Below are 24892 nucleotides of genomic sequence, written 5' to 3' on the forward strand. Positions count from 1 at the left end.
GACCAATAGGACGCCCGCTTCTCGTTTTGTCTCGCGCTCGCGAGCTCCGCCCACTGGCGATGAATCGGCGCGCGCTCTTCCGGAAGAGGATTTCGTCTTCTGGAAGAAGTTTGATTTTATTTTATCTTCCAGAATTAGGGTTTTGTCTTTCACATTTGTTTTTTTACGTTCCAGAACATTTTATCTTCCTGAAGTTTTTCTTCCAGAACATAATTTTTTATCTTCTAGAAGTACATTTTGTATCTTCCAGAATTTTTATTTTAATATTCCAGATTTTTTTATATTCCAAAAGATATTTTAATCCTCCAGAATAAGTTATTTTTTAAATCTTCCACAAGATATTTTTTAATTTTCGATTTAAAGCTTTCGTGACTGCAGGGATTCATCTTCTTGGTTCTTTCGGTAAAGTCACGTAGAAGGGAAGTAATAAAATAATAAAAATAAAACATAATAAAATATAATAATATAATAATATATTATGTTTTATTTTTATTATTTTATTACTTCCCTTCTACGTGACTTTACCGAAAGAACCAAGAAGATATTTTTTAATATTACAAAATATATTTTGATCTTCTTGCAGTGCTTCTTTCGGTAACGTGGGCTTTCATCTTCCGGAAGATATGGGGGGTCGGGGGTTACAGCGTTAAAGCCGCCACCGACACGCGTTGGTGCTGTTTTATTCTGGGCTCTTCTTCTCATTAAAGGATCTTCCGGAATGAGAAGTTAGCGGTGCACCGCGTTGCCGCTCGACGAGCAGAGAGAGAGAGAGCCCTGCCGTGGTTGGAAGACGCCACGCGAACATCGGCTGCGCTCTTCCGGAAGACGTTGACAATGGCGCGCTGCTGACCAATCACAGCCCTTGGAGGAATGGGGCAGCGAAAGCGCTGCCCCCTTGCGGCTCTGACTGCTCCCCACCGCTCACGTGACTCTTTGGCTGCCCCCCTCGTGACTCTTTGGCTGCCCCCCACGTGACTCTTTGGCTGCTCCCCCACGTTACTCTTTGGCTGCCCCCACGTGACTCTTTGACTGCCCCCCACGTGACTCTTTGGCTGCCCCCCACGTGACTCTTTGGCTGCCCCCCACGTGACTCTTTGGCTGCTCCCCCACGTTACTCTTTGGCTGCCCCCACGTGACTCTTTGACTGCCCCCCACGTGACTCTTTGGCTGCCCCCCACGTGACTCTTTGGCTGCTCCCCCACGTGACTCTTTGGCTGCCCCCCACGTGACTCTTTGACTGCCCCCCACGTGACTCTTTGGCTGCCCCCCACGTGACTCTTTGGCTGCCCCCCACGTGACTCTTTGACTGCCCCCCCACGTGACTCTTTGGCTGCCCATACGTGACTCTTTGACTGCCCCCCACGTGACTCTTTGGCTGCCCCCCACGTGACTCTTTGGCTGCTCCCCCACGTGACTCTTTGGCTGCCCCCCACGTGACTCTTTGGCTGCCCCCCACGTGACTCTTTGGCTGCCCCCACGTGACTCTTTGACTGCCCCCCACGTGACTCTTTGGCTGCCCCCACGTGACTCTTTGACTGCCCCCCATGTGACTCTTTGGCTGCTCCCCCACGTGACTCTTTGGCTGCCCCCCACGTGACTCTTTGACTGCTCCCCACGTGACTCTTTGGCTGCCCCCACGTGACTCTTTGGCTGCCCCCCTCGTGACTCTTTGGCTGCCCCCCACGTGACTCTTTGGCTGCCCCCCTCGTGACTCTTTGACTGCCCCCTACGTGACTCTTTGGCTGCCCCCCACGTGACTCTTTGGCTGCCCCCCCCCCACGTGACTCTTTGGCTGCCCCCCTCGTGACTCTTTGGCTGCCCCCCTCGTGACTCTTTGGCTGCCCCCCTCGTGACTCTTTGGCTGCCCCCCACGTGACTCTTTGACTGCCCCCCACGTGACTCTTTGGCTGCCCCCCACGTGACTCTTTGGCTGCCCCCCTCGTGACTCTTTGGCTGCCCCCCCCCCACGTGACTCTTTGACTGCCCCCCACGTGACTCTTTGACTGCCCCCCACGTGACTCTTTGACTGCCCCCCTCGTGACTCTTTGGCTGCCCCCCTCGTGACTCTTTGGCTGCCCCCCACGTGACTCTTTGACTGCCCCCCACGTGACTCTTTGACTGCCCCCCACGTGACTCTTTGACTGCCCCCCTCGTGACTCTTTGGCTGCCCCCCACGTGACTCTTTGGCTGCCCCCCACGTGACTCTTTGCCCCCCACGTGACTCTTTGACTGCCCCCCACGTGACTCTTTGGCTGCTCCCCTCGTGACTCTTTGGCTGCCCCCCACGTGACTCTTTGGCTGCCCCCCACGTGACTCTTTGGCTGCCCCCCTCGTGACTCTTTGACTGCCCCCCACGTGACTCTTTGGCTGCCCCCCACGTGACTCTTTGGCTGCTCCCCTCGTGACTCTTTGGCTGCCCCCCACGTGACTCTTTGGCTGCTCCCCTCGTGACTCTTTGGCTGCCCCCCACGTGACTCTTTGGCTGCTCCCCTCGTGACTCTTTGGCTGCCCCCCACGTGACTCTTTGGCTGCCCCCCACGTGACTCTTTGGCTGCCCCCCACGTGACTCTTTGGCTGCCCCCCTCGTGACTCTTCGGCTGCCCCCAACGTGACTCTTTGGCTGCCCTCACGTGACTCTTTAACTGCCCCCCACGTGATTCTTTGGCTGCCCCCACGTGACTCTTTGGCTGCCCCTCCTCGTGACTCTGGCTGCCCCCCACGTGACTCTTTGGCTGCCCACACGTGATTCTTTGGCTGCCCCCACGTGACTCTTTGGCTGCTCCCCACGTGACTCTTTGGCTGCCCCCACGTGACTCTTTGGCTGCCTCCCTTGCGGGCAGCTGTAAAAAAAATATCTTAAAACGTAAAGATAATTGATTAAATACGGCAGGGAATAGGTCACTTTGGTTGTCCTGGTGACAAAATGGACAAACTGTGTTATTGAAGGATAACTTAGGGGGGAGTACTTAGAAGCAAGTTATTCCATCACCTATTTAGTTTATTTCAGCCAAAATGTGTCATCTTCTGTATTTGTCAACAATGAGCTTTGCGTGCGATGCGGGTCTCAGAACTATTTTGGTAAAAACAAAAAATGCCTCCTCTGAAAGGTTTCCAGTCCAATAATAATACTGCACGCTATGCTGCATTGAAAGTGTCAAGAAAATTAAATGCCATACAATGCACGCTCGTATTTCCCTGGTAACGAGAGACAATAGCACAATTGGAACGCCACGAAATTTTATGATGAAATACAGCAACTGCCAAGCGACGACGATAGGCAATTGTTCCCTTACAATACTGTTATGTTTAAAGACGTTTATTTAAAAACACGTTGAACATTAAAAGTGACGTTTAATACGGGCCAAGAAAATGGGGTTTAGACACAAATTCTTAGGTTTTTTCGGTAAAGTCACGTAGATAAAAAAATTAAATTAATAAAAGTAAAATAAAATAAAAAAGTAAGTCCTCTTACTTGATACAGCTATCGTGCTGTGACGGTTCCACCTGAAGACGGAAGCTTGTGTTGCCTCCGAAACGTCGTGATTTTTATTTTATTTTTATTAATTTTTTTTTTATCTACGTGACTTTACCGAAAAAACCTAAGAATATGAATCCTTGCAGTCACGAAAGCTTCAAATCTATAATTATAGATACAACTTTCCAAAATTAAACCTTAGCACTTAAACTGGCCATTCCGCATTACCCTCCGCCGTATGGAACTGTTTTACTGAGAGTTGAACAAGACTTTGCAATACGGTACCATTGTCAGGCCATTCATTGTGATACCTCAATCCAAGAATTATATTAGCATTTACTTAATAATTAAGATCAGTTTTACTTCGCGCGTATATGTGTAGTGACTGTGAATGTCACTGTGTGGGGTGCCGGGCCTGTGAGGCCACGGCGGGATGTCTCCTGTTGTGTCCACCCCGGACACGGGGTGGAGTACCAGCCCTAGAGGGGGCTTGGGGGAGCGCTGGTTAAGTGCGGTGGCACCACGCACAGCGTGCGGTGCGGGCTCCCGTTGAGAGAGCAAGAGACTGTTAGCCAGCTGGGGTTACGTTGGGGGCTAGATACTCTGGCTGACCTGGGGACATGTGACCGGATGATGCTGGAGGGGGCCACCGGTGGAGGGGGACAATGGATGGTCACGTGGTCCGAGAAGAACTCTCGGGAGCCTTCGGGCAAGGGCAAGAGAGATCGAGGTGGGCGGGGCGAGAGGCGGAGCCAGCGCCAGCCCGGCCCGATATAAGGGGGCTCTGAGAGGGGCTCGGGGTTCTTACTGTTGGAGAGGCAGGAGATCCACGTCAAGCTTGAGGAAGCCTCCAGCCACGCGGTCCGGGACCCAGCTTGTGGTCCGGACCAGGATATTGGAACCGTGTCTAGTTCCGCCGTAGCGTGGGGAGTTGGGTGGTCACCACCCGAGAGTATGTTGTGTCAATAGCTTGGAGGATGTTGTGCTAATAGTTCAATAAAACGTCTTGCTCCCAAGATAACGTCTGCGACTCGGTTGGACTCACTACACATGCAACAGCATCTCAAAGCGATACAAGTGGCAGTGACAAGCACCTGAGCACAGTAACATTACAAACTCGAGGTGATACCAGGTCCAAATTATTTCCCTCGAGTCCAGGGGTCGGCAACCTGTAGCTCCGTAGCAGCATGCAGCTCTTTAATGGCTACATTGCGGGCTCGTGAAATATTGAGGGTGTTTTTTCTTACCGAATTTGAAATAAATGTCTCCTCTTGTTATTTTGGGTGCCGACCCCTGTCCATGGAAGTCGTCCAGTTGAACATGGGAGTCCAGTTTACCATGGGAGTTCAGTTTACCATAGAAGTCCAGATTACCATGGGAGTCCAATTTACCATGGAAGTCCAGTTTATCCTAGAAGTCCAGTTTACCATAGAAGTTCAGTTTACCATGGGAGTCCAGTTTACCATGGAAGTCCAATTTACCATGGAAGTCCAGTTTATCCTAGAAGGCCAGTTGACCATGGAAGTCCAGTTGAGCATGGGAGTTCAGTTTACCATGGAAGTCCAGTTTATCCTGGAAGTTCAGTTTATCCTAGAAGGCCAGTTGACCATGGGAGTCCAGTTTCCTATGGAAATGCAGTTTAGCATTGGAGTCCGGTTTACCATAATAATAAAAATGAATCATGTCCACTTATGAAGCGCGTTTCACCCGGAGGTCGCAAGGTGTTGCACAGAGCTAAAAGCAAGCAAGTAAATAAACAGACATAACTTCAACCGAGAAGATGGATACAAATTGAACAATCATTGGAAAGATGTTATTAACCAGGTAATGCCTTAGCTGGTGGTGGTTGTTTCCATCGTACCCGCCGGTCGACTAGCACCTTTTTTCTGTTCCCCCCCCACCCCCCGTGTCCTCACCCAGCTTCCCACTTCTAGCCCCGCCCATTCCTCCCCCCCCCCAGCCTCACATCCTCTTCCCCTAGCCCCCCCACTACCCCCCCACTACCTCCCCTCTCTCTCTGTCCCCCCCTGCTCCGCCCCCCTTTCTTACCTATATAACCTCTTGCCACGGCAGTTGTTCTCTCCACCTGATGAGGATTGCTTGTGTTGCGATCGAAATGTCGTGATTTGTTTTTATTTTATTTCTACCTACGTGCCTTTACCGGGTGGTGGCGGGTTTTAATGACACGTTTATATATTTACGCGATCTAACCCAAAAGGCCTCTATTATGCATGGAAGTCCAGTTTACCATAGTACAAATTAATAATAATTTACACTTTGGAAGCACGTTTCACCCAGAGATCGCAAGGCGCTGCTCAGAGCTAAAAGCAAGCAAGTAAATAACTCGTGCAATTCTAAAACCTAATATAAGCGTGCAGGTTCATGACTTAACTAAAGGTATAAACACTCCAAAAACACATAACCCATTTAATCAGAATAAAAGGCTTGTGAATAAAAATATGTCTTAAGGCGGGAGTCCAGTTTACCATGGAAATCCAATTTACAATAGGAGTCCAGTTTGCCATGAAAGTGCAGCTGGACATGGGAGTCCAGTTTACCATGGAAGTCCAGTTGAGTAGGGGAGTCCAGTTGAGTAGGGGAGTCCAGTTTACCATGGAAGTCTAGATGAGCATTGGAGTCTAGTTTTCCATGGGAGTCCAGTTTACTAGGGGAGTCCAGTTTAGCATGGAAGTCCAGTTGAGCATTGGAGCCCAGTTTACCATGAGAGTTCAGTTTACCATGGAAGGCCAGTTTACCATAATAATAAAATGAATAATAATTTATACTTACGAAGCACGTTTCACCCAGAGGTCACAAGGCGCTCCACGGAGCTAAAAGCAAGCAAGTAAAGAACTAATGCAATTCTAAAACCTGATATAAGCACGCAGGATTATATCAGGTTTTAGGAACAAATACCCCTTCAACACTCCCAAAACACAGAGCCAGTTTAATCAGGAAGAATATGCCTTTCAATGACAAAAATGTCTTAAGGCGGGAGTCCAGATTACCATGGGAGTCCAGTTTTTTTTACCGAATTCGAAAAAAATATCTTCTTGTTACTTCGTTTGGGTACCCCTGCTCTAGGCCCAGGTTTCGTGCGGCGAAGATGCTTGAGGTGCCGGATTGAAGTCGAGTGGTGAGGGCCTCGTGTGTCGCGTCCAGCACTGCCATCACCTACTCAAGAACAAATGCAGCCTGGCCCTTTCATGAGTTAGCAACTGAAGAGAAATAACCAGAAAGATGGAAAGGCATCCTAAGGGGTAAGTGCAACACAAGCAGCCGGACGAAAATTTTGTTTATAATTGGAAGAAAAACGTGGACAAAATGTCCCCACGGAATACTAAACATTACATTTAAAATACAGTACTGAAGTATATTCTATACATGTGCATTCATGAAGGAATGTATACTAAGTACTCTTTACAAAGACCGAGAATTAGAATCATTATTTATACCGGAGGAATCTGATGAGCTACAAACCTCTTTCACAGATGTTCAGTCGGGGCACGTCAGAAAGTTACAAGAAGCAAAAGGAACAGAAGATTATTTTATTATACATTTGTATTGTAAAACAAAAATGTATATACATATAGGCGACAACCCAATGTATTAATAATGGAAAATACTCTATTTTTTCAATGAAAAATCCAACATTGAAATTTCATACCCTTTGCAAACTAAGAGCACATATCAGAAATATTTTAAATGTTAGCAACACAATCGATCCAGTTGCATGACACACCTCGCGATGTGCTGTCCATGTTATAATGCTTTGGATTACAAACTACCACGTGTCACGAAAGATGTTATACACAGCCTGGCAGTGCCAATTAAGATGAAAATTGACACTGGAACACATTGTGTTAGATGTTTCAATAAACCTCAACTCATTCTTAACTCAATTGGTCGGTATCCCGAGCCCGAATTAAAACTTTTTGGCTGAAAAATGTTTAAATTACCTTTTCCAGTCATCTCATACACCCACGCGTTGTGTTCATATGTACATACAAAAAACGGACGCAGCAACATTATTGTGTTCTGTATTATGTAATGTTCTGTCTATAAAAGTTCTCTCCCATTATTATTATAGGAGCAAGTCGTCTCCAGTGAAACTTGCCAGATGGGATCTGCCCAGGGGTTTTTTTTTTGCTTTATTTAAAACTTTTCCAAGTCCGGGTGCCTACCACCACCCCCCAAATGAGGCATAAAGCGAACAACACCATCGTTAACAACCACATAAGTCAACAATGTAAAACAAAACAGACAGACACCCAAACACACATTGCCGGGAAGATCGTTCTATTCACGTGTGAATCGACCCCGACGGGTTTGTCTCGTTTTTATGCTCGTAATGCAGGTTACAGCCGTGTTAGTAGGATCCAGAAGCACCCTTTACAAGGTAAAAAGGTACATCCATGCCCGCAATCCATACGTGGATCCCGTACAAGGGTGCCACTTTTTGATACACGTGATCACGTTTATAAATTCCGTTACTGGTTTCTTACGAGACTCCGGACTTGAAATATCCGCGTATTGTTTGGTTGAGGTGGAATAATTACGTGGGCTCCCGCGTTTGAGTGACATCACTCCGCTGGTTTATTAGTTTGTTTCTTCTTGTGGGGGGGGGGGGGTCACAACAAATCCGCGAGATATCAATGACCTCAGCTTACATGTCATTGAAAGTTGTAAGGAAATCACACCGGCTATGTTGGACCAAGTGTATCAGAGGAGTTAAAAGACGTTGTTTTCTGTGTCAATGATCCCTATTATTGTAGTGGGGTAGCCGTAAATATATCACCAAATCGTTTTGCGGTCACTCATAGCGAGATGCACTGTGCGCCCATTCCACGAACATCTCTCTCAATGGTGACCATCTTCCCACCCTCGCGTTCCCATGGCCGCAGCTCGATCAGACTGACCACAATGTTGATGAACCGTGCTACGAAATTCATAATCAAGCTCAATTAAAGCATTTGGTCTAGCTTTGAGACACACACCGCCGTGGGCATCTGCATGACATATTGGCCGTGTCTCTAGTGTGGAACAAATAACTTTTCAACGACCTCCTAATCACTGAACAATCACGTCCCTGTACACACTTGCTTGCATGGGCCTAAACCTGTGAAAAATGTGTTTACCAACCACGTGGAGGCCAAGTGGGTACATGGCCTTATGGCCCAGGCGAGTCACAGAAGTGCAGTGGTTGCAAACCTTGACAATAAAAAAATGCATGTTGCACCTACAGCGGTGTTTCAGATCCTAAAGGTTGCGATGTATTAAATATAAACCATTTTAAAATACACGAAAACATTTTGAAACGAAATACACAAACACCACGGCGCTGACCTTCATCACTTTCATGCCGAAGTTGATGGCCTAATTTAGGAGCGTGGTTCGTTTGAGCAAGAAGAGTCCCACTACTGTACTGACATGCATAATTTTAGTGTGCATTGTGCAAGGAGTAAAACTCCTCTCCATGCGGCGAGTACGGACGGGTGTGCTTGCGAATCTTGGGTTGGCCGCAACTGCAAAGGTAATCTCACGACCTTCCACAGTATGCCAAAAAAAACTTCGTAAGTTTATTCTGTATTTAATAACTTTAAAAATATATAACTTATAATGGTTTGTTTATACGTGTCTATAAACTCCCACGTTTTCCGGAAGGCAGATGGACTTTTAGAAACACCAAAACATTACTATAAAAGGCAGAAATAAAAGCATATATATATAAAAAAATCAAAATTCCTTCATTTCAATCGAAAACAAACTTAAACAGCACGGACAGAATATTGGCAATAATTATAATCGGGGGTTAAAATTACACATTTGTATTAACCCTAACCAGGCAGCACTATACCACCAAGAAATCTTAACATTTGTCAGATGTTTAAACCGTGTGTTATCCACTGGCACCATCTCAGGCCAACACCTCTGTTTGGACAGCACTTGTAAACATTTAACTGTAGCATATCCATGACGTATCCATGCACCGCGTTCGCTTCCAGTGTTGTTTGCATTCAATATGCGAACAATAATGTTTTATGCCCAAGAACATCCAATTCTTCGTCTGTTGTTCAAATCGCAAATAAAACTCTTTAAAGATGTTCACATTATTACATTTACGCTTGCGCTCTGATGCAAACCGCTGTTACAATACATTACCACATACAGCCTCGGCCAGCTGCTGGCAACTAGCATTGTCGTAGTCCATTCTTACAATCCCATTCACATAGAGATGACATTCATTATGAACAAAAACATACCTCCAACATTGTTTGACATTCTCATAATCAATGGAGGGGAGGCTATTATGGCAGCATGTGCATATGGGATGATAAACAATGGAAAATGAGATTGTAATCATGTTTGCTTATTACTCTGGGTGTAATTTTTCAAATCCAGATGTGTTTTCACGATCGTGTTGCAAGTATAACGAGCACAATTTTGCGTAAATTGCACAGTGGTCATTCTATGAAAAGCCTGCAACATCACCATGGGAATGTGGAATTTCCATCGCTAGCGAAGGGAAGAATACAGAGCAAGTTGTGCTAGGAGACACTGAACTTTACAGGCTTAGTTTAATTATGTGCTTGCTATCTTTGTTAATCGAACCATCAAATGATTTGTCCCACGTTCAATCCCCCCCCCCCTCAAATAAAGAAATCAAAGATGAGGGGGAATCTCCCATCTTGGCAGTGCCCACGAGGATTCGATGGTGTCTCGATAGATATGGACAACATAACTCCACAAAGGATTTATTTGGGGAGTCTGGTGCAGCCAGGGTCGTATAGCCAACGTGACAAAAGTATGGGTGCTATTGAACTGTGTGTGTTGATCCAATCGACCAACCCAGGACGGCCTGGGAGCTCTCTTCCTAGGACCTGGGACACACCATAGCCACGTCAAAATAACATGGAGATGAAATCCTTGGATTACATTTCGTGAAGAGTGGAAGGCTTCATTGGGTTTGCTTAATTCTTCTTTCATTTGCTTTTGCAGAGGGTCTCGTAGAGATAGTAAAGAAATCTTGAAGGCTTGTCCCTTCAAAATACAGCCTGTGCTTTATTAGCATCCTGCTGTTTAGGGTCTCAGAACTCGAAATGGTGCTTGAAGTGGAGGCGGTTCTGTGGTCACGTGGCCATGAGGCCGAAGCGCAAAGTTGAATGGATCGTGTCGGCCGAGACAAGCGACAAAACTCGAAAGCAGCGAGAGCCATCTCCTCCTGCCTCCTACAGGAAAGCATTGCCGCTTGTTGGGCTGAGAGTGTGCGTTGCGATGGCCTCGGGTGGTGCGTGTGGTACGAACTGCGAAGGTGGCGCCACTCGCAATGGGCCAGGCGTGGTCATTTTTCACGGGAAGCAGGACTCTCCATGTTGTGAGAGACCCCCCCCCCCCCCCACTGGAAATACTTAGGTCGGGGGAGAGTTGAGTGGAAAACACCCTCATAGACCACCATAGCTACATTGTCATAACTATGCAACTCAGAACCAAAAAAACTAGAAATTAACTATTCTAATTCAATTAATTTCAATCAACATTCTGATCGTGACATTTAATGGATTAAACTCAAGTTCTGGATTAAGCTAACTTGAAACGCATTAATCAAAATCAATGTGCATGTGAACATACTGTAGTTGGCTCGATAGCTTTGTCCACACTGAATGGTGTGCAGACAAGTAACATTGTTGGGAGAGAGTCATTCCATAGTAAAGGTTGGCTAGAGTGGGCACCTTTGCCTGCTCAAAACTCTCTGAAGACCGTGCCTGTGCCAGCAGTGGGTTTGATACGCGTAGTGGCACAAGACTCTCCTGCAGGTGGCGACAATGACCAATAAACATCTCACAATCCAGGAATACTGCACAGAAAGTGTAAGCAACTTCACATCGTGCTGCTTGTTGCCGGCCACGTGATATTTTGGGCAATTGGACCTGTGCTCGGAATTTGTGTGAAAAAAAATTGAAACGGACGGCACAAAGAAAATTAAACACATCCTTTGTAATGACATTCCGTGGATTCTCACCGGGAATTAAAAATGCATTGCGTAATGACAAAAAAAAGTCGAGTGAGTGGTAGAAGAGTGGTATATTCTCAACAGGTAACCCACAAACGTCAGGGCGTGGCATTCCAAAATCAATTTACAATCCCATTCAAACTTGCACCCAAAAAAAACATTTTGCTGCCGGATTAGAGTTTAAAGCTAGTCTAAAGAGTTTTGTTCTCGTAAGCCACTTCATGAAAAAATAAAGAGTACATTGAAAAAAAATAACACGCAAAAAATGACACACACGTACAGTCAGAGCAAAAAGCACAATGCTTAAAAACCCCCTTAAGACAGGAACTTAGTGTAAGATTTCGGCGAAGATGTAAGTTTCCTTAATTTGGCAAGCCACCCTCTATAGCATAGACACTTTGAAAGATCTTTAGAAGTAAGCGGAAAGCGCGGCGAGTTTTCGGCAGAATTAGCACATGGTTTTCAGCGGGTCGATTTAAGTGAGACGTGTTTTGAACCGCTCAACAGAAACAGAATTGGCTTTTTGACTCGGTTGGTATGAATTTTCTAACAAACACAGGGGCTTGCAATCACTGTAAGCATGGATCGTGATTGAACAAACCTCGCAATGCATTTCTGATGTTGAATCTTTGGAAAATCGGACACGGTTTGTAATGTCTCGCAAATCCCGAATGAAATATAGCGAAACATTTTGTGTTTTTAAATGAGTGGTCAAGTGCCCCCCTCCCCCCATCAAGTGGAAAGGAGCATTCGTGATCACATGGGCGTTCAATCGACAAATCAAAAGCAACGCTCGCATGGACGCCGCACTATCCTTTCTAAGTGTAATGGTGCGTTCAATTGGTTAAGGCTAACCCCATGGGGTCACAAATGCATGCGTGCGACTGGTCAGCCTGCCCTTGCGCCATGCAGCAGAGTCAAAGGGACGTGACCTTTGTTCAAAGCAGATCACAATTGCACGTGTATGGGGGGTCAGCTTGAGAAACGGGTGCAGGTGCCACTACTGAACTGTCACAAGCTAAATTGCTCAACATTGGCAGAAATACGGCTTTCGTGGATTTCTAAAGGATCAAATTAAAAGTGTCTTATGGGTCAATACATGAATGCAAAGCAGCGGAGAATGGAGATGTGCTGTATTGTAGGTGTTCTTATAGTACACTGGGCGACTGCATGCGCATTTGTTATATGACTAACAGCTTCCCAAAGAGCGAACTGCAGTCCTGCTCCTTACCTCAATAAAAATAAAATTTAACCAAAATAGAGTCATTTTACAATTCACGTTGACTTTGATTATGCTGCTTCTTGTAATGTACACTCGGCCACTGCAATGTGTTGCACGTTAAGCACATAATACAGGGCTTTGCATTGATTTATTGGCCCATAAGTCAAAGAGATGCTATGTGTTTGTACACATGGACATATGAGTGCACGTGTGTGTATGTACAGTATAAAAACAGGGCTGTGGAGGGAGGTGGACGTGAGGCGTTGCCAGCAGTGGTTGAATTGTAGTAAGGGTGCTGCTGCAAGCAACGTGACGAAAAAAAATTCCGCTCAATCCAAGCTCAGCTCACCAGGCCATGCCGGGGTAAATTGGGTGTGACAAACAGTTACACACAGGGACACGTGGCACGCTGGGATATTTACCGTGCACGCAGGCGCGGCACGAACACCGCGTACGGGAGAGGGCACCGTGGCCCCGAGACGTGGCACACAAATTGGGCGGTACGCAAGAAGCAACTGTACAATGGAGTAAAACGAGTGGTTTAAAGTGAAACACCTCCAGGTGCAGCCGAGATCCGGCCGCAGCTCGTAATGTCGCAGTCACACGGGGGTTAGTTTCCGAGCAGATTCTCCCTCATTCAGCTTGCACGAAACCGAGATTATTTACAATTTGTGCAAAAACAATTACAATAAACGTTAAACAAAGGCGATATTGAACCACGGGCCACACGGGACGGAATCGCACACGGTCGAGTGAGCTGCGCCACGACCGTTGGGGGGAGGAATATGGCGATTTTGGCAAATGGCGGAAAATTTTGATGGAAGCGGCCGCTTCCCCGAGCCCCTTACAATTCAAAGCCACTGGTTACTGGTTGAGGTTGAGCGTAAACTTCCACTGCTGCGTGATGGAGGGGCTGCACACCTCCACGGTGAGGCCACCCGCCTTGGCGTTCTTGCTGTCAAGGCACAGGTTTGTGCCCACGTGCCTCAGCTTGCTGTTGTTTTCTATTTGCTCCCATTTCTGCACAAGGGGTTTGAGAGGACGGTAGAGGTGGAAGGGTTAGGGGGTGGATACGGACGTGCGCAGCAGGTGTGGGCACAAGAGGGGCTGCTGAAGAAGTGATGTGATCAAGTCTTCTCAGGCTCTGACAAGGCGACGGCACCGCTCGCTGCGAGAGTTAAGCGGAAATTTCCGTCTCATCGTGTAATAACAAGAGCACCACTGGAACGTTGAGATGAATCAAGCATGGATCAACAATTTATTTATAGGAATATACCAACTGAAGCGGCAACTAATTAACTGTTCAAGTTTACTATGGGCTAACTTTCTCGGCTATGATCAACACAATAAGATTCGCACAAGTGGCTGTTTCATCACGTTTTGACAAGGCCATTTTTAATCACCCAGACAGCTCAATGACAGCTGGCCCAACGTTGGAAGCACGCCTGTAATTCAGCAGTGGCGCGTCAATGTGTCATGCCCTGGCTCGCCAGGAGATGGCAGTACAGCAAAAATGGGGACTCACGTGAATATTTAAAAATACTTTTAAAAAACACGCTTTAACGAAATGTACCGTAAGAGTAATGGCAGAACTCCACGACTCCAGGAAGTGGCCCTGAGGCTTGCCATAACGTAAGGGACTGTGGTGATTTACAGCCAACGTCATTTGAGCGTGAACAATTAGACCCAAGCCGAAATATAACATATAAAAAAGATGGTTTAAAAATATGTTTTTTTTAATTCTTAATGATATAAGTATACCAAGTTTGCAGTCGATACCACATTGGGAAGTGGGTTAAAATAGAGTTACAAGATTTGAGGATACGACAACAACAGAGTGAGTTAAATAAAAGCGTGTAAAAACTATTTAAAGGTCTTTTTCAACGGTTTATTTAACTTGACTCCTATGTTTGTCGTGGTCAAATCTTATAATCAAAATTTAGGCTACTTCCTGTTGTCCAACGAATTCCAAATTTTGCACACGTACTCAGATCATTTTTTTATGGGCGGCTTATTAATTAAATATTTATGTGGGCAGGTCAAAAACGCCGCGGCCCCTAAACTCTGGAATCGCCTCGCCCAAGAAGCAGACGCCACGTGTCTCTTGTCACCAAAGATGTCGACCACTTCCCCTGTCCAATCGAGTTATTTACTTTTTAGTGCACTTTAAAATAAAACCGTTGTTTAAAAAACTTTTTTTAAGGAGTTTATTTATTTTACCAGGTAAAGCCCATTGAGCTATATGGCTCTTTTTCAGAAGCGACCTGGCCACAAATTATAGCTCAACGAAGTGGCTTATCGTGTGACCATTTATCGCAGCCAAATACTCTAAACGCATTTTTCTAAATGTGGAGGGAAGAACCAGAGGACCCGGAGAACAATGCAAGTGACTGCGGGGGAGAACATGTATACACTCCAAATTTAAAGGCATCAGGGTTGGGATCGAACCCACGACCCCATGCATACCAAGTGAAATAGTTAACATCTCGCTGTTTGGAATAGTGCTTTTTTCCCCTCACGTGGGTTTTCTCCCACATGCAGACTCATTAATTGGCCGAGAACACCCTCATATATAGAGGACCACAGAGCTTGGGGAATTTCTGGTACCGACTCATTCCGTGGCTGCCTTTCCCGCTCATCTGTGGTTCCTCCTCGCGCCTCTGAGACATGCTCTCAAGGAGAGTGAGCGAAAACTGTGCGTGTTACAAGTGGAAATGATGATGATGATGGACAGCTAATGCCAGGGACTCACAGAGGCAGCTGTTGTTGCAAGGGTGTGTGGGGGTTGACCCTCACCTGTCGGCTGTCATTCTCCCTGCAAACCTGGAGCTTGAGGAGGCCTCCAGGTATGCGGTCGGTCACCGTCAAGCACAGATCAATGTGCTTCAATGACTTCTCCTTGGTGAAGGCCCATTCCTGTTGCATGCGCGCACACACACACACACACAGCCCACAACGTCAAGCCACCTGGTCGCCATCAGGTGGTCTCCCGCCCCGTCTGCTCTCTACCCCAGGGGCCCTGTGGCTGGCCCTGGAGACTCGCCTGGTTGCCGCCAGCGTTGTGGCACTCGTAGACCCCCACGGTGCCGTCGGCGAAGTGGCCCATGGTGTCCAGGCAGTTGGCTCCCTGCTGCAACGCCCCGAACGCCACGTCCTGCTTATCCGGAACCCTGGGGGGGTCAGAGGGCAGCGACAGACACAGCAGAGGCGATGAACGTCATCAGCTTGTTCACGCCCATCACACTTCTCTCCTGGGTTCTGCTCCCACCTCTCAAACCGCTCCCTCGACGTTTCTACACAAGGCCTAGCTTTGTGCGAGACCCCTCCGCCGTGGCATCCCACAAGGTTCCACCTGTGGGCCTCTTGCTCAACGCGATAAAAATTATCCTCACACTCGGCAAAACCGTCCGCTTGCACGCAGTGCAGGTTTGTAACAGATGTTCGCTAACAGTGATTACCCCGATAGCCTGCAAGGCTTGACGGGGAAATGTTTGTGCGTGTGTTTGTGTGTGCTTGAGACCTGAGCTCAGGGTAGACATTATCCAGGTACCACTTGAAGGGCTTGCATTTCAGCTTCTCTCGGAGCTCCAACCGGCCCTGAATGCTTTAAACACACAGCAGCAGAGTTATTTGTTAATAACCTGGACGATAAACGTAGACGGCTTACTTTAACCCTGCGAATCTACAGCTTCTAATGCAGGGATAGTGAAGCAAGGCAGGTGTTCGGCTTCTCGCTGCCACCGCACAGCTCGAAAATAATCGTCAGTCGTAAATTCTATGCTAAAAAAATTCGAATCTTGAGCCAAGCGGGTACAGCGGTCACCTAAAACAACGGCGCAATGATGACAAATCACCCTAGATTTATGCACGTTCAAATAACCCGGAATGGTGACCACTAAATCTGGCGTGCGTGGAACATTACATTAACTGTCAGCAGCAGCGACCGCATGCCGGACCCACGTCGCACGCCGCTGTCAGTCAATTAACCCCCCCCCCCCCCCCCGCGTTACGCCCCAGTTGAGAAGGAGTCGAAACATGGGGCTGTTTACTTTCCAAAGGAGACGCTCCTCGCAGAGGGCACCGCCGCGTAGTAGAAGTTCTTGTACTCGTCCATCCATACCTCGGCCGCTCTCCGCGTGTTCCTGCGACAAAAAAAAAACGTTCCGCGTGCGACAGCGGAGGGGCGAGAGGATAGGGGATGAGGGGCCGCATCGCGCTCGGTCGCCCTGGTCATCAAAGCCACGAATGACAACTGGGTATTGCTCGTTGCTTACGCGAAGCCCTTGTGTTTCATGGGGTGGCCGTCAACATGCCCCAGTTCCTCGTCAGAGAGAGAGGGGGTAGAGGAGCGTGAAGAGGGTGAGCCGTGGAAACTCGGCAACTGCGTAAGAGACCAGTGGGCATGGTTTTTGTCTCACCGGCGGCCCGCTTACGTTCCTCCGTTACATCACGCAGATGCGGAGCGCGTCAAGAGCTGCCGTGAGAAACGTATAAACAAAGATATGTAATAACCTACTTGCTGTACTGCTTCTTACAGAACAAGGGAGAAAACGACCCCCCCCTCCACCGATTGCCTGTCACAACCCTCCTGGGAGTTGCACTGCCCCCCAGTGTCCCCCCCCCCACCACCCCAAATTGATAAGCGTGGTGTTTCACTTTGATTTCATGTTCAGGCATGAAGTTACATTTTCATTGCAAGAACGAAAGACTTTGTGGTGCTGTCGTCGACAGTGGTGCACAAGCACAGACAACAAACAACCACTTCCACTTTCATCGCTAACATTGCCCCAAAAGATGGAGTCTGTTCTCCAATGACGTGGTAGCTGAAGAACAGCTCTTTGTGGACAAATCATGTTATAATAAATAATAGCACAGTCCGCGATAACACGTGGGATGCGTACGCAGGCTGAACAAAGACTGAGGCGAGTGGGTAGCATCTAGAAGCATCCAGCAGCATCCCAATGCCTCGTGCGATGATGCTACGCCTAGGCAGCCGTACAACCGCTTATTCCTACTCGCGCGGCGTAGTTCCATTCGCTCGATCGCGTTATATCCAATTGTCATCCGCATTATAAAGACGTGTTCCCTAATACATTTGTTGTATCCAATTCACGGTATGAAAACAACACGCGGCGTGAGAGGAGAACGGGACTGCACTAGTTCTCTTCTTTAGGGCGGTGTCATTGGCGAACGCGTCAAACAGAGGGACGCGTCCACCTGATGCTCAACAGGAACCGAGAACGTTTTAATGACAATGTCGTCATCACGGTACACGCGGACGCATTGCACACTTGGTGGGTGCGAGTGGGTGCTTGTCGCCCCCCCTTTGTGCTAATTAACTGAATCATCTTCAGCAGAATCCTGTTTGGGGAAATTTGTCCTCATTTTTATTTCAGTCTTCAAATGGAAAACTAAAGTGCCCAAAAACCCATCCATGATGGGATATCGTTCAGATATGCTGCCAGAGTCGATACCGTAATACTCTCCGTCATCAGCAGAGGGCGGTATACCACTGGTAAGACCACCTCTTCTGTACTTAACTCAGCTCACCTGGTATAGTCAATAAAGGATATCTGACTGTCTGCAGGTGAATTGCTAGTTAGTTTCTATGTAGTTTCTCTGTTCACCGAAGTTGCAATCATTGAAGATTTGGTCCAACAAGGATTGAATGCTGATGTACCGGCCCTGGTCAGACACTGCCTCACCAATACATACTTCACCTGGAATGAAACATTCTACAAACAAATTGAAGGCACCCCAATGGGTTCTCCCTTACCTCCGGTTGTAGCCAATATTTTCATGAAAAATTTTGAGATGGGCACCATCCAGGCATCCACTCTACGCCCGTCCTTCTGGGAGAGGTACGTCGATGACACATTTGTCATCTGGCCACATGGCCGACCGGCTCTGAACCAATTCCTCAACCACATCAATGCCATACACCCCACCATCAAATTTACCACGGAGGTAGAAAAGGATTGCAAGCTACCTTTATAAGATGTCCTAATTAAAAAGAGACTAAATGGCTCAATGAGCCATTCTGTCTACAGGAAAGCAACCCATACAGATGCCTACCTAAAACCTGACTCCTACCACCATCCATCCCAGAAGAATTCCCTCATTATAACTCTACACCAGCGAGCTCAATGTATCTCTAACCATGAACACTCAAACTCGTATGCCAAGCCCTCAAGATGAATGGATACTCTGACTACACAATCCGCAAAGCCATCACCCCAACCGTGAGAAAGGAGCCATCTGAGGATCCAATCAAAACCATCACCTTGCCATACATAGCAGGGGTAATCAAACATATTTACAAAATCATGAACAAATACAAGATCCAGGTCTGATTTAACACAGTACATAAAATTCGTGATCTGATCCCATCTGTGAAGGACAAGATCCCTGGCATGCAATATCCTGGCGTCTACAAACTAAGCTGTATCTGCGGCAGCAGTTACATTGGGCAAACTAAGCGACGTGTCTCGGACCGTGTTCGTGAGCATAAGGCAGATTTGAAACACGGTAGGACCAATACTTCTGCCGTGGCTGATCATTATTTTAATGCGGCTGGCTCACATGGAATGTATTTCTCCAAGACGAAGGTACTTTGCAAACCCACTGGCTATCAACAAAGATAAGTTCATGAAGCCATCCATATATACCGACAGACACAATTTCAACCGAGAAGATGGGTACAAACTCAGCAATTACTGGATGGACGTTATCAACCATTCAAAGCCATAACTGGCTGTTATGTTTCCCTTTAATTGGTGGAAGCCCACCACCAGTACCATCATTACCCACTACTACCATCACCTCTAGCAGCAACCTCCACCGTCAACAGTGTGATTGTGTAAAGCGAGGTGCAACGATTACCTGGCAGCCCTTTAATTGGTGGAACCCGCCACCAGCGTCGCTATTGCCCACTACTACCATCACTTACATTAACATTAGCTGCCCCGTCCATGCTGCTACACCTGAGCTACGCCAATGTTAAACCTTTACCTGGCAGCCCTTTAATTGTTGGAAACCCACCACCAGCGCCGTCGTTGCCCATTACTACCATCACTTACATTAACATTAGCTGCCCTGCCCATGCTGCTGACACTTGGGCTACGCCCATTTTAAATCTTTATAAACAGTTTGCCTTTAGAGGTTAACCCCCTTTTTCCTGAAGACCGCTTGTGTTGTGATTAAAACGTTGTGTTTTTTAAAATGATTTTATTCACTTTATTTTTATTATGATTTTTCTTCTATCGACGAGACTTTACCAAAATAACCAAAGAATAGTATACCAACATCCAATGATGTATGCTCACATGTTTATTGTACTTCCCCCGCATCTCGGATTAGCACGGTTGGCTTAGCAAGGTTGGCTATGTACGGTGCGAAAGAAGTCCCACATACACAGATTCCCGCCTTCACCAACCCGTATAGACCAGCATGGTGAAGTATGGTCAAATAACACTCACAACCCACACGGGCGTGGAGAGGGCCCTCATCTAGCAGCGAGTCTTTTTTGTTGTTGATGCAGTTGCTGAGCACAGGCTGCTTTAGTCGCAGCACGCTGGAGCCAGCCAAGGCTGTGGGTGTTGGTTACCTGGCGAACACGGTGCCACTGCCGCCGGGGAACGAGTAGGGGTGCTGCTTCCGGAAGACGTGGCCCACGCGGCTGCACGGGATGATTTCCAGAGACCCACCGCACTGCCACACGCGGAATGAAATCTCTGCGCGTGGCGCGGAGCGTGCACGCACACACACACAGTGTGCGCACACACGCATACACGTAAATATAGAGCACGCAACGATAGCCGCCGCTCACCACTTAGTGACGGTGACGTCCCCGCAGCACTTGTGCCAGGCTAAACTGAACTATTTAAACTAAACTATTTTTATTTCACCAGGTAAGGCCCACTGAGCTATATAGATCGTTTTCAGAAGCGACCTGGCCATAAATGATAGCTCAACAAAGTCACTTATCAAGTGGAAATGTATCGCAGCCAAATACTCTAAACTAGGTGGCTAGGTGCACTCATTAAGTGGGGGAGGCTTGCTGGCAGGTCGCAGGACAGACCAAGGTGCTAACGGTTGACTGACTGAGATGACTGCAGATGATATTCCAGTGGTCATTACAAACTAGGGGGGGGGGGATCTATACGTAGATCACCCAATAAGTAAATATATACAGTAGAACCTCGGAGATCGAACGCACCAGAACTCGAACAATTCGGTGTTCGAATGGCCTTCTGGAACGAATTAAGTTTGATCTCCGGGGTACCACTGTAGTATTTTTTTTTATTACTCGAACCCTTGGCGTAGTTCCTGTTGGCTAAATTCCTCCAGGCTGAGTACCCTCCCATACTCAGAGAAGGCACCTATCACAGGCGTGATGTGTGCTGCCAAGCCGAACAGAAATTGGTTAAATAATGGACAACTCCAACTCCCCACACATTTTCACATCTAACTCTTATCCACTACTCCATCTCTTTCTGTCCACCAACATCTTATGAACGCGTTTACCCACCAAGGTTTTCGCCGCCCCAGATGTCCATCATCATGTCATACTTCCCAAGCTCCTCAAAGTAAGCTTTTTCCATCACGAACAGACCCCCAGCAATCATAGGCGTCCTGCAGATCACACAGACGCACGCATACGAACACAAAGATCCCCCGTTTAGTTTTTTTATACTGTCGGAGCAAAGGCCTTGTGGCGGGTTGCATAAAACATGTGAAGCGGAATCTTCCTTAATTTTTCCCATGTAAATCAGTGTAACTGAAGGGGCGAAATCACTTAATGTGTTTTATGCAACTGACTACTCATGCATAATGCATGGCAACTGAAATTTGAGGAGTGGAATGAGCTGTGCCGGCTTTGTGGTGAGCGGTGCACGGCAAGAGGTGTGTGGGGAGTGGTACGTGGAGCGTACTGTATACAGTGCACGGTGCAGTCTGTTACAAGCGGTGCAGTGTAGGGAATACTGTGCAGTGGGTAATGCTGCACGGTTACGTAGAGTGGGGTGTGTGGTACACGGTGTGTGGGACACGGTGTGTGGTGTGTGGTGAGCGATAGTGGAGCAGTTGGCGCGCTGCACTACGAACCTGGCGACCCGGGTACGATTCTCACTCACGGCCAACACCAGTGACGATTATCTGAACCTGGGCCTCCCCAAGGTCGACTCAGCCTCAAATTAGTTATTGGTGCAGTGTGCAAATATTGCCACTGGGGATGCAAATGTGACCAGGTGTGGTGCTGGTCACCCGTCTCCTCATGTGCCGTGCAGTCCTTCGTAGGTGCTCGCTAACAGCACTTGCCCCAACAGTCTGTTACAGGCTACACGCGGGATCTTTGTCTTTGGTGCAGCTGCCGCTTGTACCGGATAGGGGAAGTCGGTGTTGTCTGCCGGGCTTTCCTCTGCTCCGGGGTCAGGTAGTCCCACTTGAACACCAGGTTCCACTCGAAGCCTACCAATGCAACGTCGGCGGTGGTCACCGAATCAGAATCTTAATTTATAGTGGAGGAACCCGATGATCTACAAAGCTCTTTGTCACAGATGTCCAATAGGGGGAGGTCAAAAAGTTACAACAACAATCAATACAAAAGCACAATAGGAATGCAAAGTAAAGGGAAGGTAGGAAATCACTTTAAAAATTCAACTAAACTTTTTATTTTACCAGGTAAAGAAAGCCCACCGTGCTATTAACTTATTTTTCAGAAGCGATCTGGTCACACATGATAGCTCAACAGAGTGGCTTATCACGTGGAAATTCATAGCAAGCCAAATATTCAAAAATGCTGCGGTGCCCATTTTTTTTGTCTGTATCCCAAACATAACCCTACAAGTAACCGGTGAGCCAAATGTGCCCAATCGTGCATGGTATGAAATGTATACGCTACATTTGAGCGTGCAGTGGCGGCGCATAGTAATTATTGATTACAGTTTTGATGCAGAGCGTGTGCATGTGCAACCGCATGCCAGGAGGCTGTGGGGCATGCGTTGTGGGGGAAACGGAGGCATCCGTGTGTGTACTACATGCTAGGGCTGTGACGGTGAATTAATATCTGTGAAAAATATCTTTATAGGTCATCAGAATTCCTCCAGTATAAATATTCGGATTCATTAACATACACATTTTATCTCACAATACGTGAATTGATTTGTGTGTGTAATAATCTTTACGTATTTTTTAAGTAATCAGTTCACGTGAACCTTTAAACTCCAAAAAAGCCCAAACAGATTCTTGAATCAAACCGTGACCCATGAAACGTAACAAAACGCAAGGTGTTCTCAAAACAGTGGGCTAACTCAGGGGTGCGGTGCCTCGGCAGATTCCTTTTCTTAACAAAACAAAAATCCACTATTTACATTTAGCTCCATTACCGTCTGTAATGCGGTGACTGCCCAACACTTGGATAAACTAATCAGAAGCAAAGGGAGGACAATTTGAAAAATATGCAAATTGATTTTTTTCCTTAACCCATAAACTTTCCGCACCGCGAACAAAATACTTCCCAAGGGGGGGAAACTGAACACTGGAAAGAGTTCCATACTCCCTCGATGCCTGCTACGCGTGGTCTCTCCTCCCCTCGTTCTCTCGCGAAACGACAGAGCCGGTGTAACGCGGGTTCCAGCCCCTCTGCGAGGGGGGCCACTCTACGTCGCCACCGCCACCTCTGCCGTCACCGCTCACCTCCCTTGAGGTCAGCGGAGGCGCCCACGTACTGGAAGTTGTCCATGTTTATGACGTCGATGATGGGACACACGACCCGGGTCCGGTCCTGTGCCACCGCCGCGCACGCACATGGGTGAAAAACCTCCGTTAGATTTGCTTGACTCGCGGTTGTGTGTTTGAGTGTGTTGCGCACGTGCTGTAGGGTCTCTTCTCGATTATCCGTGGGTGGATTGTCAGGCCCGCGGACTGACCGTGCTCTTCCATGCCTTGTTATGCATCACAGCTGGTTGCGATAATAGCTGCTCCTCACTCGTTAAGGGTCGGTGCTCACGTGACCACAAACACGGCGGTAAGTTAATTTGTTATATAAATAATAAAGGCACCGCATTCTACGTCCCCTTTCTACATAGTAAGCAATACGTACATTTACATAGCCTAATTTACATATGTTTTACTTTATCCGTTTTTTGGCGTATCTGGGACAGCCCTGCACCCCATTATACTGGGTAATTGATAGTTGACTACATTATTGTTGTTTCCTCCAACATATCCCAGCTGTGTTATTGAAGCCGTGCCATCACGAGGTGAGCAAAAATCTATCTCTAATTAGCAGAGCATACTGTCACGTTCGGGAATAGCCCACTGAAGTTGACATCACCAAACTATTTCTGAGGGCGGCCTCTGTCGCGTCAACAAGCCTCCCCTCGCATAATACCAGGTGAGATTCCTTCACGCTTCGCAAAGAATCGTCCACCTCATGTCGATCACCGAACATATTTATACTGAGAACGCTCAAGAGTTGTGATCGGTTGGTTTGAGTTAAAAAAAATAACTAAATGCTTTACATTACGGGGGTGCTTTATGTAGTTGTTGGTAATCTGGCCGAGACTCAGCTCGCTACGCTTGAGAATGTGGCTTACTCAAGAGGTGGCTGTAACCCAGTTTGAACCCTAGGAGGAGTGGGACAGCAGTAGCTTGCTTGAGCCCGTTCTGGTTCAGCGCCACTAACATGGCCAAGTGAGCGTCCTAAGCCAGCTTTGTGTTTCATTTAAAAGCAGAGTTATGGCTCACACAAGCGAGTGCTGTTCTACTCAGGAAAAACATCCCACACACCTAACCACCGACCACAGATGACACATCGTCTGGGTTGCAAATGGATGCGAAAGGGAACATTGCAATAATTTCCCCCCGTGTCTTTGTTAAAAAAAATACATCTGCCCCAGCCCTTTTTTACATTTTTGCGTAAAAGGGCTAACGAATACCGCCAAAAGTCAATGTTTGCCGATGATGGCACTCAGCCCTAGGTTGAGTCACACACATGCACAAGGCTCCCTCCAAATTCACGGGTCAACAGCTGCTCCTCGTGAGGCTGAGTCTGGTTTGTTTTGGGGTGTGGTTACAAGTTTCTAAGACACTTTACTCTCATGATTTCCAATCCGAGCCTTAATCTGGGAAAATAAGATTCTCCACCAAGTACATTGTCGATTTTTGATGGAAACATCTGTGC

At 47.3% G+C, this 24892-nt stretch overlaps 1 protein-coding gene across 1 annotated transcript in view; it reads right to left on the bottom strand.

The window, feature by feature from the left end:
• Nucleotides 1-7008: 7008 nt before the first annotated feature.
• The window catches only part of LOC133352679 (polypeptide N-acetylgalactosaminyltransferase 2-like), a 74097-nt gene continuing 56213 nt past the window's right edge, over nucleotides 7009-24892 (bottom strand). Inside the window, exons 8-16 of the mRNA XM_061568480.1 lie at nucleotides 23404-23491; nucleotides 22089-22176; nucleotides 21239-21342; nucleotides 20315-20441; nucleotides 16758-16850; nucleotides 16229-16312; nucleotides 15752-15878; nucleotides 15505-15624; nucleotides 7009-13728 (exon numbers count right to left, since the gene is read on the bottom strand). Of these exons, the coding sequence (XP_061424464.1) occupies nucleotides 13573-13728; nucleotides 15505-15624; nucleotides 15752-15878; nucleotides 16229-16312; nucleotides 16758-16850; nucleotides 20315-20441; nucleotides 21239-21342; nucleotides 22089-22176; nucleotides 23404-23491 (987 nt within the window). The 3' untranslated portion in view covers nucleotides 7009-13572. The remainder of the gene's footprint in view (nucleotides 13729-15504; nucleotides 15625-15751; nucleotides 15879-16228; nucleotides 16313-16757; nucleotides 16851-20314; nucleotides 20442-21238; nucleotides 21343-22088; nucleotides 22177-23403; nucleotides 23492-24892) is intronic.

This window comes from Lethenteron reissneri, chromosome 41, assembly GCF_015708825.2.
Source record: "Lethenteron reissneri isolate LAM-NWPU_2019-01 chromosome 41, ASM1570882v1, whole genome shotgun sequence".
Classification (NCBI taxonomy): Eukaryota; Metazoa; Chordata; class Hyperoartia; order Petromyzontiformes; family Petromyzontidae; genus Lethenteron; species Lethenteron reissneri.